This window comes from Molothrus ater, chromosome 2 (genome assembly GCF_012460135.2).
Source record: "Molothrus ater isolate BHLD 08-10-18 breed brown headed cowbird chromosome 2, BPBGC_Mater_1.1, whole genome shotgun sequence".
NCBI lineage: Eukaryota > Metazoa > Chordata > Aves > Passeriformes > Icteridae > Molothrus > Molothrus ater.
The window spans coordinates 65,990,531-66,004,280 of record NC_050479.2 but is presented as its reverse complement, the minus strand read 5'-3'; the positions used below and the strand labels follow the sequence as shown (position 1 = coordinate 66,004,280).

The 13,750-nt window shown below is 37.3% G+C and overlaps 1 protein-coding gene across 12 annotated transcripts in view; it reads right to left on the bottom strand.

The window, feature by feature from the left end:
* Positions 1-13,399, bottom strand: part of SUPT20H (SPT20 homolog, SAGA complex component) — a 29,953-nt gene extending 16,554 nt beyond the window's left edge. For 8 of the 12 annotated variants that reach the window (XR_008508218.1, XM_036379551.2, XM_036379578.2 and 5 more), the window contains exons 1-14: positions 13,309-13,399; positions 12,539-12,636; positions 10,536-10,571; positions 9,394-9,452; positions 9,244-9,310; positions 7,817-7,946; positions 7,111-7,214; positions 6,474-6,590; positions 6,296-6,349; positions 5,957-6,096; positions 4,556-4,712; positions 4,414-4,470; positions 2,725-2,796; positions 1,577-1,734 (exon numbers count right to left, since the gene is read on the bottom strand). Coding sequence is in view for 11 of the 12 variants with exons in the window: in XM_036379551.2 (XP_036235444.1) it covers positions 1,577-1,734; positions 2,725-2,796; positions 4,414-4,470; positions 4,556-4,712; positions 5,957-6,096; positions 6,296-6,349; positions 6,474-6,590; positions 7,111-7,214; positions 7,817-7,946; positions 9,244-9,310; positions 9,394-9,452; positions 10,536-10,571; positions 12,539-12,556 (1,169 nt within the window). In the remaining variant the exon portion in view is untranslated. The remainder of the gene's footprint in view (positions 1-1,576; positions 1,735-2,724; positions 2,797-4,413; positions 4,471-4,555; positions 4,713-5,956; positions 6,097-6,295; positions 6,350-6,473; positions 6,591-7,110; positions 7,215-7,816; positions 7,947-9,243; positions 9,311-9,393; positions 9,453-10,535; positions 10,572-12,538; positions 12,637-13,308) is intronic. The other 4 variants (XM_036379650.2, XM_036379570.2, XM_036379588.2 and 1 more) reach the window with 1 other exon arrangement.
* Positions 13,400-13,750: the final 351 nt, after the last annotated feature.

The following is a 13,750-nucleotide window of genomic DNA, read 5'->3' as shown; positions in this document are numbered from 1 at the left end:
CAGCTCAAAAAAAAAAAATATAAAAATATTTTATTTTACTGAACAACAAAAATGTTTACTTCACCTTTCATTTCATATGACAATTTGCCAAGGATGGGTTATTCAAGTTTTGATGAACTTTCATTGTTAGTGTCTTAGCAATGATTTCCAAAACCCTCCAGGCATTTAATTCCTCTAAATTAATTTAATTCCCAGCCTTATTACACAACTCTAAGCTAGCACTGTTGTTCCAAAAAGATCAGCACTAGGTATGTGTGCTGATTTTGGCAAGGGTAGAGTTAATTTTCTCCACGATAGCTGACACAGGGCTGTTTTGGATTTGTGCTAAAAACAGTGTGGTAATACAAGGGTGTTTTAGCTATTCCTAAGCAGTACTGACAAAGGTCTCTCACAAGCAAAAGGGCTAGGGGTGTTCAAGAAGTGGGGAAGTAACACTGCAAGGACAGCTGACCCCAAGTGACCAAAGGAAAGGATATTTCATACATACCATATGGCAAATAAGCCAGGGCAAAAAGGAAGAGAGGGGTAGGGGAAGCATTTAAAGAGAAGGCATTTGTCTTTCCCAGTAAGCATCAGGTATGATGGGGCCCTGCCCTCCTGGAGACAGGCAAACACCCGCCTGCCCATGGGAAGTGGTGAACGAATTCCTTTTTTTGCTTTACTTGCATGTGTGGTTTTCCTTGACACATTAAACTGTTCTTATCTCAAGCCACATGGTTCCTCACTTTTACCCTTGCTATTTTTTCCCCCATTCCACCAGGGAGGTCAGGGGAGGAGAGAGTGAGTGCTTCCATGTTGCTTAGTTGCCAGCTGGGGTTAAACCACAACAGTATGGAAACAAACAGTGAATAGCTCAAGTCTAGGGATAAAGTACTCTTAAAACTCAGGATGTTTTAAGATTTTCATAAAAAATAAGAGAATGATTACATACTAGAAGATAAAAATAACTTTCATTAGCAGAACTAAAAGGTTTGCGCAGTCTCACTGCTCCTTGCCTTAGTGAAATTTATAGGCTCTACTCTGCTGCATGGGTTCCTCCACACAAATAATCTGGTATACGCAACAAAAACAGCCGAGAGCAGAGAATCTTTGTAGAACCCCAGCCAAAACCAGCACATTTCAAACAATTCAAAATTATGAAGCTTCTCAGAAGCTCATGTTTTTCTTCATTTATTTAGTTCAACTGGATCTAAGAGTAAACAGAATATAGTCACATCTTTCACTTTCATGGCATCAGGCAAATTTTGAGAACAATCAAGATTCTGAGTATCATCAAAAAGGAGTGCAACAACATCTCATAGTGTCTCCACAATTTTCATGACTGGATTTGCTGGTGGTCTTATTTCTCCCTCAATGTATCTTTAATGTAAAAGAATGTATTAATTTAAAATAAAAGTACATTTGAAATATGATGGTGGCTTGTACACATTTTGGTTTGGGTTGTTTTTTTGGTTAAAAAATCTTAAGTCAGACTTCTAGCTCTAGAGTATTTTTGTGACTGAAAATGACAAGTAATGCTTGTTTTCCTCCACCTACTTATCACAGCATAGTTTAAAAAAAAGAACATGTAACTTACTGTGATGGAGTTAATAGGTTGTCATTTTCCTCATCACCTTTGAGTGTCTGAATTTTACCATAGTACAAGGGATTGCCAAGAGACTGAAAAATGGTCAGTTTTGTTTTTTGAACCTGATTACCAACTTCACATTCAAACACATAATCATCCTTCATTTCCTAAAAAGACAGAATGACCTAGTAAGTCTTGAACAAGCCTTAGCTGAAACAGCAAGTAAAGCAGACCACCTCCATATACAATACAGAGTAAGAAACATTCTATAAGTAACTTTAAATAACACTCCATAGGAAAGGGTGCATTATCTAAAATCAAAGTGATTCCAGAAGTTACATTAACAGGATGAGAGGAAAAGGATTTATATCTCTTAAAAATACAAAGTTATTGCAAACCTCAAACGATCATGTTAGACATAGAAATGTAGACTGGGTAAACATATATAGAAACAGTTTTATATGAATTATGACAATGCAAAAATGTTGAGAATAAAATGCTGGAGCTGAACATTAAATTCTATGGGGAAGTATTACTTTTTTCCAACAGGCAACTACAAAGATATCATGATACATGCTGTAAATAAAGCTAGTACCTTGCCTCTGAAATGATAAAAAAAAAATCAATTATGTGATTTAATCACATAACTAATCAGTGAATTAAATATTATTAATGTGAATTAATCAGTGATTATATTAAATTACTACTTCTGATCAAGTCACATCGTTTGTGCCAAAAATCTTAAGGTTCAACTTAAACATTGCAGAAGGAGTTTTTTTGTAAGAGGCATTTAATATTACTCTCTCTCAAAATGTAACATTTTGATTTCAATAAAGCTCTTTTTATTCAGCCTTTGAATGTCTGAGTAAAGAAAGCAATTTGTTGTGCAGAGTTCTGTGTAAATAATGATAATTTCTTTAGTACAAGCTGCTTATCCGTGTATTTCTGGAAAATATGAGGAAATCAGACTGATCATATGCTTGCTTTACTGTATAAAATTACAAGTATCTCTGGTAATCTTCCCATGTCTCTGTAACACATGGAAGATTAATTAAATTGGGGGAGGGAAGATTATTCCACATTACATTGATTTTGTTGAAATAAGAGGCATTTTAACTAGACACAGTAAAGTTTGGCCAAAGGTCTAAATAACTCACGTGTGCTGGCCAGACAGTTGGTTGTGAGTCATCAGACTTGATAGACTTTTCCACTTTGGCATATTTTTCCACCTTAAACAAAACAGAGAGATCAGAAAAGAAAGAATCTCCTATGTTACCTCCTATGTTTCTTCAAGGAAATTTAATTGAAGAACCCTCAGAACTATATATTTATAGAGTTATAGCACATTTCCTATGTTAAACTCAACAGAGGAGTGAAACAGTTTCAGACTACAGATTGAAATCATTGCCTGCAATGTGGAACCGTTAAGTAATTTCACCATAACAGTAATTCCTAAAGCCTCTGATTAAGTCAGGTACAACACAGTTGAAGTGAAAAGAGAGGTTTGTGTCGCAGAAACTTACACTGCCATTCCACTGTCATTTGCACTCTTGGCAGCCCTATAATGTCCACAGCTACAGTCTTGTCTAGTCTACAGTCTCTTAAAAAATCTCAGCATAGTAGAGAAAACTTGTGGAAAGAGACTTGGACATCCTGGTTGGTGGCAAGTAAAATATGAGTCAGCAGTGCCCTGATCATATCTCCCTGGCAGCCAGGAGGTCCAGGCATGTCCTGGGGTGCATCAGTCACAGCATCACCAGCTGGGCAAGGGAGGGGATTGTCCCACTCTGCTCTGGGCTGGGGTGGCCTCACCTCAAGTGCAGGGGGCAGTTTTGGGTGCCACAGTATAAGAAGGATATAAAGCTACTAGAGAGAACTCAAAGGAGAGCCACAAGGATGGTGAAAGCCCTTGAGGGAAAGCTGCATGAGGAGCGGCTGAGTTCACTTCAGCAGGGAGGAGACTGAGGAGAGAGCTCATTGCAGTTATAACTTCCTTGTGAGGGGAAGAGGAGGGGCAGGCACTGATCTAAACTCTCAGTGGCCAGTGACAGGACCCCAGGGAGGTACGTGAGGTTGTGTCAGGGGAGGTTTAGGTTGGATGTTAGGAAAAGGTTCTTCACCCAGAGGGTGGCTGGGCACTGGAACAGGCTCCCCAGGGTAGTGGTCACATCACCAACCTGACAGAGTTCAAGAAGCATTGGGATAAGACACATGATATGATTTTGGGGCTTGTCCTGTCCTGCAGGACTAGGAGTTGGACCTGATGATCCTTGTAGGTCCCTTCCAACTCAGGATTTTCTATGAGTCCCTTCTGTACACTAATAGTATGTGTTCTGGTAGTGCCAGAAACTAAGAATATGAATGCCCCCAAGAGAAAAATGCACACAGAGTGAAAAAAACCAACTCTCAATTAGAATTCTCTGCATAAAATCTAAAACTTTTCAAAATATTAATCTCCCATAGTATAACATATCAAAAGGCAAGAATTTCTGCCAAGATGAAAAGTGACTCATATTTAAACAATCTACAAACCTCATTTGCTTTTTGGGTTTTCATACTATCAGAGAACCTCAAATAGACATGTGCTCATTGAGTTCACAGAAGAACAATGCTAACAATTTGTTTGTACTGATTACTTCATCCAAACTATTCTGATATAACTGCAATATATTACAGTGTGGCTTAACTTGTGTTTATATCTTATGGAACAGAAAAGTAACTGTAAATTTTAAAGTCACTCCCATTTTTTAAAGGTCATTCTTTGATACTGGTTGCTTCTTGGACACTTCTTCATATAATACAATTTCTAATAATTGCTAATTATACATAACAACTGGTGGTCTTACATCCACTTCAGAAGGAGCAGTCAAGTAGCAAGGGTTCTGTTTCCACATATCTACGCACTGGAAAATGAAAAACAGGATTAATATATTAAATCCTTTAATTAAATAGTTAGAAGTACATTACATTACTTTTCAGAACACTTACATTTCCAGCTTTTGAAATTTTGAGGTCATACTGCTGGGTTGCTTTCCTCTCCTTCCTTTTCTGTAAGTAGTCAAGTAGTCTGAGCTGAGGTGGAGTTGAGTAGTGAGCTACTTCTTGCTGTCTGTTCAGAGAGGACCTTGAGTACCTTTTGAAGCACCTATGGCAAAATGACACCTAAGCTTGTAAAACCATCAACATTAACTTCTCCACTGCCCTTGTACAAAACCAAAAATATGCAGGGAACTGCTACTTACATGAAGACTAATAAGTTTGTAAATACCAATTTAAAATTGCTTTTGGATTGCGATTGGATTAAACTGTACAACTTTAAATTATGATTTCATATTTATAAAAGATACCAGTATTCTGTTCATCTGTTTCAGCACTAAGAATGTGCTTATTTTTTAAATGCCTAATTTAAGTATATCATCAAAATGAGTAATTAAGAAGCTGCCAAGCTTAAAATATTTATGTATTATCATAATTTCAGTTCCATCAAATGATCCTTGTCCTACTTATGTAACTATAAAGTTATAATGACAGTAGCTACCCTCTAGTCTTTGTTTCATGGCAAATTCATAGACTCAGTAATGCTGTTCTGGACATACATTTAATCCCTTTTCCTATTTTTCTAGTGGAATATTTGTTGACCACCAAGCTTTAATTTCAAGGACAGCTTGATCAAATTCATGATTTATATTTTTTTCAGAAATTACCGCTGATTTGGTACTAGCATAGTATTTCAATGCAAATTAATTTTCAAAATATTTCAGTAATTGTGACAGACTATTAATGCATTTCCTATTTACAGAGTGAATGCAACTCTTGTGATAGAACAAACATGTTGAGCAAAGGTTTCAAGCTTCTGTGGAAATAAAAAAGGGCCCAACCATGCACAAAAGTGAAATAATTTCAATATTTCGTATCACATTATTTTCAATTTTTCCAATATTCTTATACACTTACACTTCTGTTTAACCTGAATGTCAAACACACAAGTAATTCTTTTCATTTACTCATTCAGGATGAAACTTATGTGTAGCTTTTAACAAATTAGAGACCATTATACAACGTATCTGTTTATATATTTTACATTACTGAGCTGCCATCTGACTCTGTGTACACAAAACCTATGCAAAGAAAACCCCAAATCCAAACTGCAATAAAACTGATTATGTTAACATGTTTACACTTTCCTTTGATATAAAAAAATGAGCCCACTACAGTATCTACTAGCAACCAAAATAAAATACAGTATTGAACACTTAAAAATATGATATAATTTCTTGACTGTTTCTCACATATTCCTATTTAAGTAGGTATTACATAGGAGGAGCTAAATTTTTACATAAAGCATTACTTCTATTTTTCTTTGAAAACATATTTCGTACTGAAAACTACCGTTTCATGGGGCGAGTGTTCATCTTCTGCTTGTTGTACAGGAGTCTGTTTGTAGTACAGGTCACTGCTATTGAAGGATCAAGACACAAAGGCTCTGCTGTAGCCAAAATAAGTTGGCTCTCAAGTAGGAGTTTGTCTTCCTGTAATATATACAGCTATTAATATATATAAAAATAGGAAAACTTTTAAAATTGTCAAGTTCCTATAAACCTATGCATGTAGACATTACCTTAGAAAAACCTGAAAAAATTATTAAACAAATAAAAAATTATAATAAATTTTTGTTTTGTTGTGTATTTATGACATCACTGTAAAGTTTTTAAATGACCTCTAACCTACCTGTGTCCATTTGTGGTTGTCACTTGTTATAGAATGCACATCACAAATTAAAGTCTGAGGAAAAAGACAAAATGGTAGTTATGAATAACAGGATTTGATAATATATGTTCAGTTAACTGGGCATATCCAGTCTATGAACTACCATAATACTGAGAAATTACTTAAGGCTCCTCTTTACCTGCATTGTAGGTCGCAAAAGAATGTGCTTGCTTTGGTAGGTTGGAGATTTCATGTTACCAGACTGCCTGTAGTCCCGTATTTCTGCTATGACACATCCACAATGGAAAATATTAACCTGGTTGAAAGAAAAACACCAGCTTTTGAACAACATTTACCAATCTTCCCCTGCCTCTATAAAGAAGTTTGCTATATAACATATAAATTCAGTGAAACTAGGAATAAAACACATGACTTAGTTTTTCAGACCAGCAGTCCTTTCTATGTACACAGACATGTTTGTCCTAGACACACCTAAAATACAAGTTTCAAATGCAGTGTTTTCATATGCCAGCAATGCAGTTGTAAGAAATTGCCATGCCAAACATTCCATAATGACAAAGAACAAAGGAAATTTTGCTAGAGTTGAAGATGTTTCACAGCTGTAATCATAGCAATCTCTCTTATCTCCTTCTCCTCAGTAGTAAGTACTGTTTTTTTCCTATATACCAACAAAATATTTATTTGGGGCATTAAATACTACAGTTTTATATCCACAAGTGTCTTGTGCTTACAATCATCTATGTGAAGGACTCAAAAAAATCAAGGTCTATCTGGGTGCAATACACAAGTTCTTTTTGAAAACAAAAACTCCAAACCTGAGATTTTTCTAAAAGATCAACCAAAATAGGTGGTAGTTCCTCTGCATCCAAATATTCAAGCAGCTCTCCTTCTTCATAAGGCAGACGAATGGTCTCAGAGTCTGAATTTAAAGAAAACATATTACCTTTGTGTTTCAAAAAACACATTAAGAAATCTAAAACTTGCCACAGGAAAAATCAGGGTTGGCAGAAACCCATCCACACATACCAATTTTTTTGGATACTATTATTTTTTACATCCATTTCTGTACTTAGAGTTTTAGTTTGCTCTTACTGTGCTAGCTTTTGCTCCCAGTTGACATACTGTATGCTCTTATCACCCATGGCAGTACAAATGGCATGAAATGCCACCAAAGTGGAACACAAATGCCTCTAGGCAGATCTAGACACGGGAAGCAGTGAAAGAAGCAATTTGACAAGAGGAACCTGAAGTGAATGAAACTTGCATATACAGCTGCAGAAACTAAGGGGAAATAAGAGACTGGAAGGTTATCAAAAAGACTCCTATCTACAGATTTTGTCTGTAGATAAACAGCTCAGAGCTTTACGTAAATTTTTAGCTCAAGTACTACAGCTGGTTATTCTCCCAGCTCCCAGTGCAATTATGTTGCAATTATGTAACGGATAAACGTAAACAAAAACACATTCTAAAAAATTATACAGCATTCTGAGTATTTTTTAAAATCCAAGAGAAAAATATTACCTGAACCATTTTTTCCCCTGAGCATCAGTGAATAACCCTCATTTCCTGGATAGAGGTTTACTACCAGACATGACAACGTCTCCTGCATAACCAGCTTCTCAAGTAAGTTCACATTTCGTCTCAGCTTCTGCTTTAAAAGTAAACATTGCTCATGAACATAATACTATGAAATAATTAGCAGAAATAAAACCAAAAGCAATTGTTTTTATTAGACTGTTACTTAGATTAATGACAAATTACACATCTAAACAAGCTCAGTTAAATTTAATTTTACCGTATTCAGCAGAGTAAACATATTATGTATTATCATGCATGCTTATAGACAAAGATTTTTGTAAAAAATCCCACTCATTTAAACCACAAACCCTATAACTGGAAGTCCACAGACAACAGAGTTAAATGCTAAAATGTTGTAGATCTACAGTGCACCATTATTTGTATCATTCTACAAATATCATAAATCCACTACAACTTATTTGATAACAACAAAATATTTAGTACTTTCAGATATTCCTAACAGAAGAAGGCATTTCTCTCCAGGATTAAACTAACAAGCATTTGGAAGCTTTCTTAATTGCATTTTCTTGCCCTTATTTGCTGAAATCTGATCCAGCAGCCCCAGATACTATTCCCTTTTTTAACTGTAAAACTATCTTTTCGATGTGTAACAGATTTTTATAATTGCTTGGTGTCTTTCAGAGACCACATAAACATCCTACAAATTGAAACATTTGAAATCCCCTTAGAACTTAAGACAACGAATTCTGAACCTCAGATAATTTTACAGCCTCTGGCTGGAGACCATATTTCATCTCTGAATACCAGCTCTGGGTACAACCATCAACTGGGAGTTAACCCGAGTGCTCATTTGTCTTCTCATTAATTTTACTTACTTGAAAGCAGCAATACAGCAGGTTCCACAGCTTTATCTTCTTTTTCAATTTGACATTCAGAGTTTAGCAAAGTAATTTGTACCTTTTACACCTTATATTTAGAACTGATAAGCCAGTTTGAGTCTCTTTGCTAACCTAATGAAAATTTTTCACAAAACTTCTTAGCTTACCAACAATTGGAGAAATAAATCAGAATTCACAACAAAATTACAGGGTCTGAAAAATGTTCTACATTTTTCCATGGCAGTCATGCTAAGCAATTGATTGTGAAACAACGCACATGGCATTGACCATGGCCCTGAACTTGAACACAAGTGCCCTTCGATGACACAGCATTAAGACAGAATGAACAGCTCACTAAACCAGTCTAGGCCTTACTATTCACATTATATAGTCTTATCTTTAAGTGACTCCTACAGTAAGAAGGCTTTATACTTGATTTAACCAAGAAATTAAGTGGAATTAAAACCAAAGTAGTTTCTCAACCTGCCTGTTTAGACAGAAATGAAAAGCTTTTCAGCAATTTCCACTTACCTTTATCTCAGGCTCTTTTTCACATTCTTCAATATATAAATCATAAAGTTTTTGAAATACAGATTTTCTGAAATTAAAAAGACTCAACATGTAACCAAAATTAAATTAAAGAAATGCTATTAAGAAACTAAACACTGAAACGCTTGGTACCTTCCACTGGATAAATATTTTCTTTTGGGAGGTCTCTGACGGGCACTTTCAATAATATACTAAAAGAGAAAAGTAAACAAGAAACCAGCATACATTACAAAGAAATTTAATTCTAGTTACCACACAACTAGAGATCACTACCAGACAGTGTTCCATGTATACAGAAAGTAATTAACAGTTATGGTACATGACTGTTCCAAAAGTGCACTAAACACAATCTGGTTTATGTTACAGTCATCAACAAGAACACAACTCAATTTAGCTGTCAAAGACAGCATTTCATGCCCATGGCATCAGTTCCATGCAAGGTCTTGATCCTACACTCACATCTTTTCATTACAGTAGTAACTAACACTACAACACTACTGTACTTAGCTACCACTACTGAAATTCATGTGGTTAACCCACTAAGGTACAACCAAGTTTATGCATACGGGCTTAACAACATTTACAAATCAAATACTCCTCAACATAATAATTTCAGGAAGCTCTCCCTTTGCCTTTTGCATTTACATTATTTTTCTCTATAGACCTGTGCATTATAAATAACATTCATGTACATTAAACATTTGAATTAAAAAAGAATAAGAGAGATAGCATCCTCCAGTAAATGTAATTCATATTCTAACAAGGTTTTTCCAAATCTCTATTGTTCGAAGTATTTCAATTAACAGCTTTGTTCAGAATTTATGTTCTCTCACAGGAACATGTATTTCCCGTAACAGGGTAACTGTTCTATCAGATGACAGCACTAAAGAACACGAACATGAAGGCACTTGCCTCTTCATTCTCACTAGGCTATCCTTAAAAAAACACAAACAGGACTTTACCACATATTTCTGCCTGCTCATTTCACAGCACACAGATTTGCTGGTTTAGAAGGGGAAAGCTCAAGTCTTGCACAGTCTATCCCCATTGCACTTGATGTTCTCAGTACAATGGGTAAGAGACAAATACATTACAGCAATTTCAGTGAGAATTCTGCAAACTCAGTGTTACATGTATAGATGATTACACACGTATATATTTACATAACGTGGTTTTCTACCACTCTTCAGGAGAAATAAAAAAATAGCTGTTGTATTTTTATAACTCTAAGACCAATAAATTATGTACAAACAAGTAATTTAGCTGCTTCTTACCTCAGCACGATCCAATGCCAGTTCTAAAGCTTGTTGCTGCAAGAATGACAAAAGGTTTTTTAGAAATTATATGACTTTTTTTTAACATCCTCATACATTAAAAACACTCCAACAACCCTACTACAACTGATATGAATTTATAATTAGAAGACAGGCTCAAAAATTCTTTGGCACATACTAAACTTAGCTAAAACCTCACGTAACTGCATCACAAGGCTTGGCTAAATTATGATGCCTTAGAACAATGAAAGGCAATTAGAATTAAAAGCAGGAATGGAAATTTACACCTAATAAAAGCAGTAGCAAATACTACCCAAAACAAATAGAGATGACAACTAGAAAACCTGATCTCCTTTGTTAAGCTGGGCACTAACTCAACAGAAAGGATAGGCCAAAATATCCCTGAACAGATATCCAGGAAGAAAACATTTATCTTTTAAATACCAGTGTCCAAGTATCAGCGCAGTTATTTTTCACAAAGTGGAAACAAAGATCTTGTGCTCAGAACTTTACTTCTGCACGTAATACAATTTAAGAAGTACTCCTTATGATATACTGTTAGGTGGCTAGGAAACAAAACCAGCTTTCACTACAGACTTTCTCCAAGGTAGGCTAAAAGTCTGCTCAACCCCATGAAACACAACAAAATCTGCAAAAGCTTTTTAATATCCCATAGTATGGGATACTCAATACCATTTATTTTAATGAATTTAGCTCTTTTGGAATGTTTTTTTTTCCTTCAGTATACCTGCAGCTGATAAACTTTTATATCAAAAAGAGCCCAAAACTTCATAGATCAGAATAATGAGTTCTTGGACTAAAATTTGACAAGTATTTCAAACCAGAATAAACAAGCACCAGTGTCAAAAAACAACTCTAAGAAAGTCTTCCTTGTTTTCCAGTGTTCCTTCTCTGGCACTCACTTAAGCCCTGACATCCTTTGTACAGGAATAATTTGCTGCTGCTAAATGAACCAGACAATGAAAGTGACTTGGGGCAGGGAGGAAAAAAGAGGACACTATTAAGAACCAAAGCCTTGTAAGAGAATGCCAGGAGCTTGATTCATCTCCAGGTAAGTGCAGAAAAGCAATGCATTCACTTCAGTGGCAGCTGGATAATGTCCTTAGCAATGTACTCCTGACAAACTCTAATATTAGGTGAAGCTTAGGAACATTTGTAACAGGTAACTCTTGCCAAACATGCATTTTTCCTATTCCCTCAGTTTAAACCATCCCTATCAGCTGCTCCTAAAAGCAAACACCTCTACTTGAGCCTCAAGGAACAGAAGACACACGAGCCATGTCCAATGCAAGGTAGCACCAGTGATTACATAGATAATACTTTATTAGAATAGAATACAGTGAAGAAAACCATACTACACAACAACAAAAGAACAACAAAGAAATATACAACAAAAACACTCATATAATATACCTAAAACAAAATTTCTTACGTGTTCATGAAAATCCCCCCACCTACTTACCATGCTACTGTGTGGTAGAGCCTGCCATGACAGAACATTATGATTTTCAAGTGTCTAGGTGTCGTTATGAAAATGTCAAATACTGATCTTTCTACATAAGAGAATATATCTAGTAGATACTTCAACAATACCTATGTCTAGGTATGATTTCAAATATTCAATTCACTGACTGTTTAACATTAGGTAAAAATCCATGTCAATATTAGCATCTGTGAATAAAAGACTACTATGTAGAAGTAGGATTTCTATACAGCAAATTTCCTGCCACCACTCCTGACTGAAAACACCACTAGCTTGACGTGGCAATTCCTATGCTGCACTGGCCAGTGAGTAATTGTTTAGAAGTATCCAAAAGCTATGAAGACACTCCTAAAAAGGGAAATATCAGAATTCAGCAGTAACAAGTAAAACAATTTTTAAAAGAAAATGTCAAATATTAGTGGCATTCTCCTCATCAGCCAGACAGTTAGCAGACTAGAGCAAAAAGATCTGAAAATATATGATCGAAATCCTAACTTACCATTGTAGTTGAAGCCATGTGGCCAAATGGCAAAAGAAGTACTTAAGGAGTTTCGTGTAGCAGGCAAAGAATCATATTTGATGGTCAGACTTGGGGTACTAAAACCAAAAAATTAAAGGAGAAAAAAAATACCACTGAGAAAGAAAATAGGTATTTCATTTAAATACAACACTTCTGGTGGTTAATTCTATTTTAATTTCATTAGCAGAGTTTCCTCCAAGAGTAGGAACAAGTGCTCCACCTGCTGCTAGTGCAGAGGCTCTCACTCCAATGACTAGTACTACTACTTTTCACAATCATTTTACATTAGTTTTATTCAACAGTAAAGCAACAAGCACGTAAATGTACGTACACTTTTCTCTATAGCAGCAGTCTACCTGGGCTATCCCAAATGTCACAACCTCAGATGCACAGGAGGCTAAAACACTTAATGAAAAGCAGAGTGTTTAGCATACCGCATCAGCTCTTTTGTTTTGCTTTTGAGAAGGTGTTATTAGCCAACATCGTAACCAACATAGCCAACACCTCCACTAGCGGTATTCGGTTTAAAACTGACTCACAACGAGCTGTCAATCAAGAAATAAAAAAAATTTGCTGCCACCGCCGGGGTGAAGAGCGAGCGGCGCTGCCTCCGACGGCAGCAGCCGGCCGGGAAGGGCCGGGCCGGCGCAAGCCAAGGGCGCGGGCCGGGCCCCGCTTCCCTTCCCGCCCGGACCGGCCCCGTCCCGCCGCCCCCTCCCCGGCTGTGGGTGCCCCGTGCCCGCCGGTACCTGGTGGCCTCTCCCGCGGAGCCCCCGGCACAGCGGCCCCGCCGCCCGCCCGCGCATCCGCCGCCGCCGCCGCGGCGCCCCGGCCGCTTCCGCCCCGCCGCTTCCGAGCCGCGGCCGGAAGGGGCGGGCGGGTCGCCGTGGAGACCGCGAGGGGCGGGCGAGGGCGGGGAGCGGCCGCCGGGGCGGCGATGGAGATGGGCGTGTGGGTTGGTGAGGGTGACGGATGGGCGCCGAGGAATTCAAAGGGTTTAATGGCAGTAAAGAGCCTGGACTGCGCTGCGACTCACAGCTTTAGTGCCCTTGTGAAGATCAGGATTGGATCCTCTGTGTCTCAGGAATGCTGTAAGGATATTTGGTGTGTCCATCTCTTGGCCCTGCACAGGACTGTCCCCAAGAGTCACACCGTGTGCGTGAGAGCAGTGTCCAAACACTTCTCAAGCTT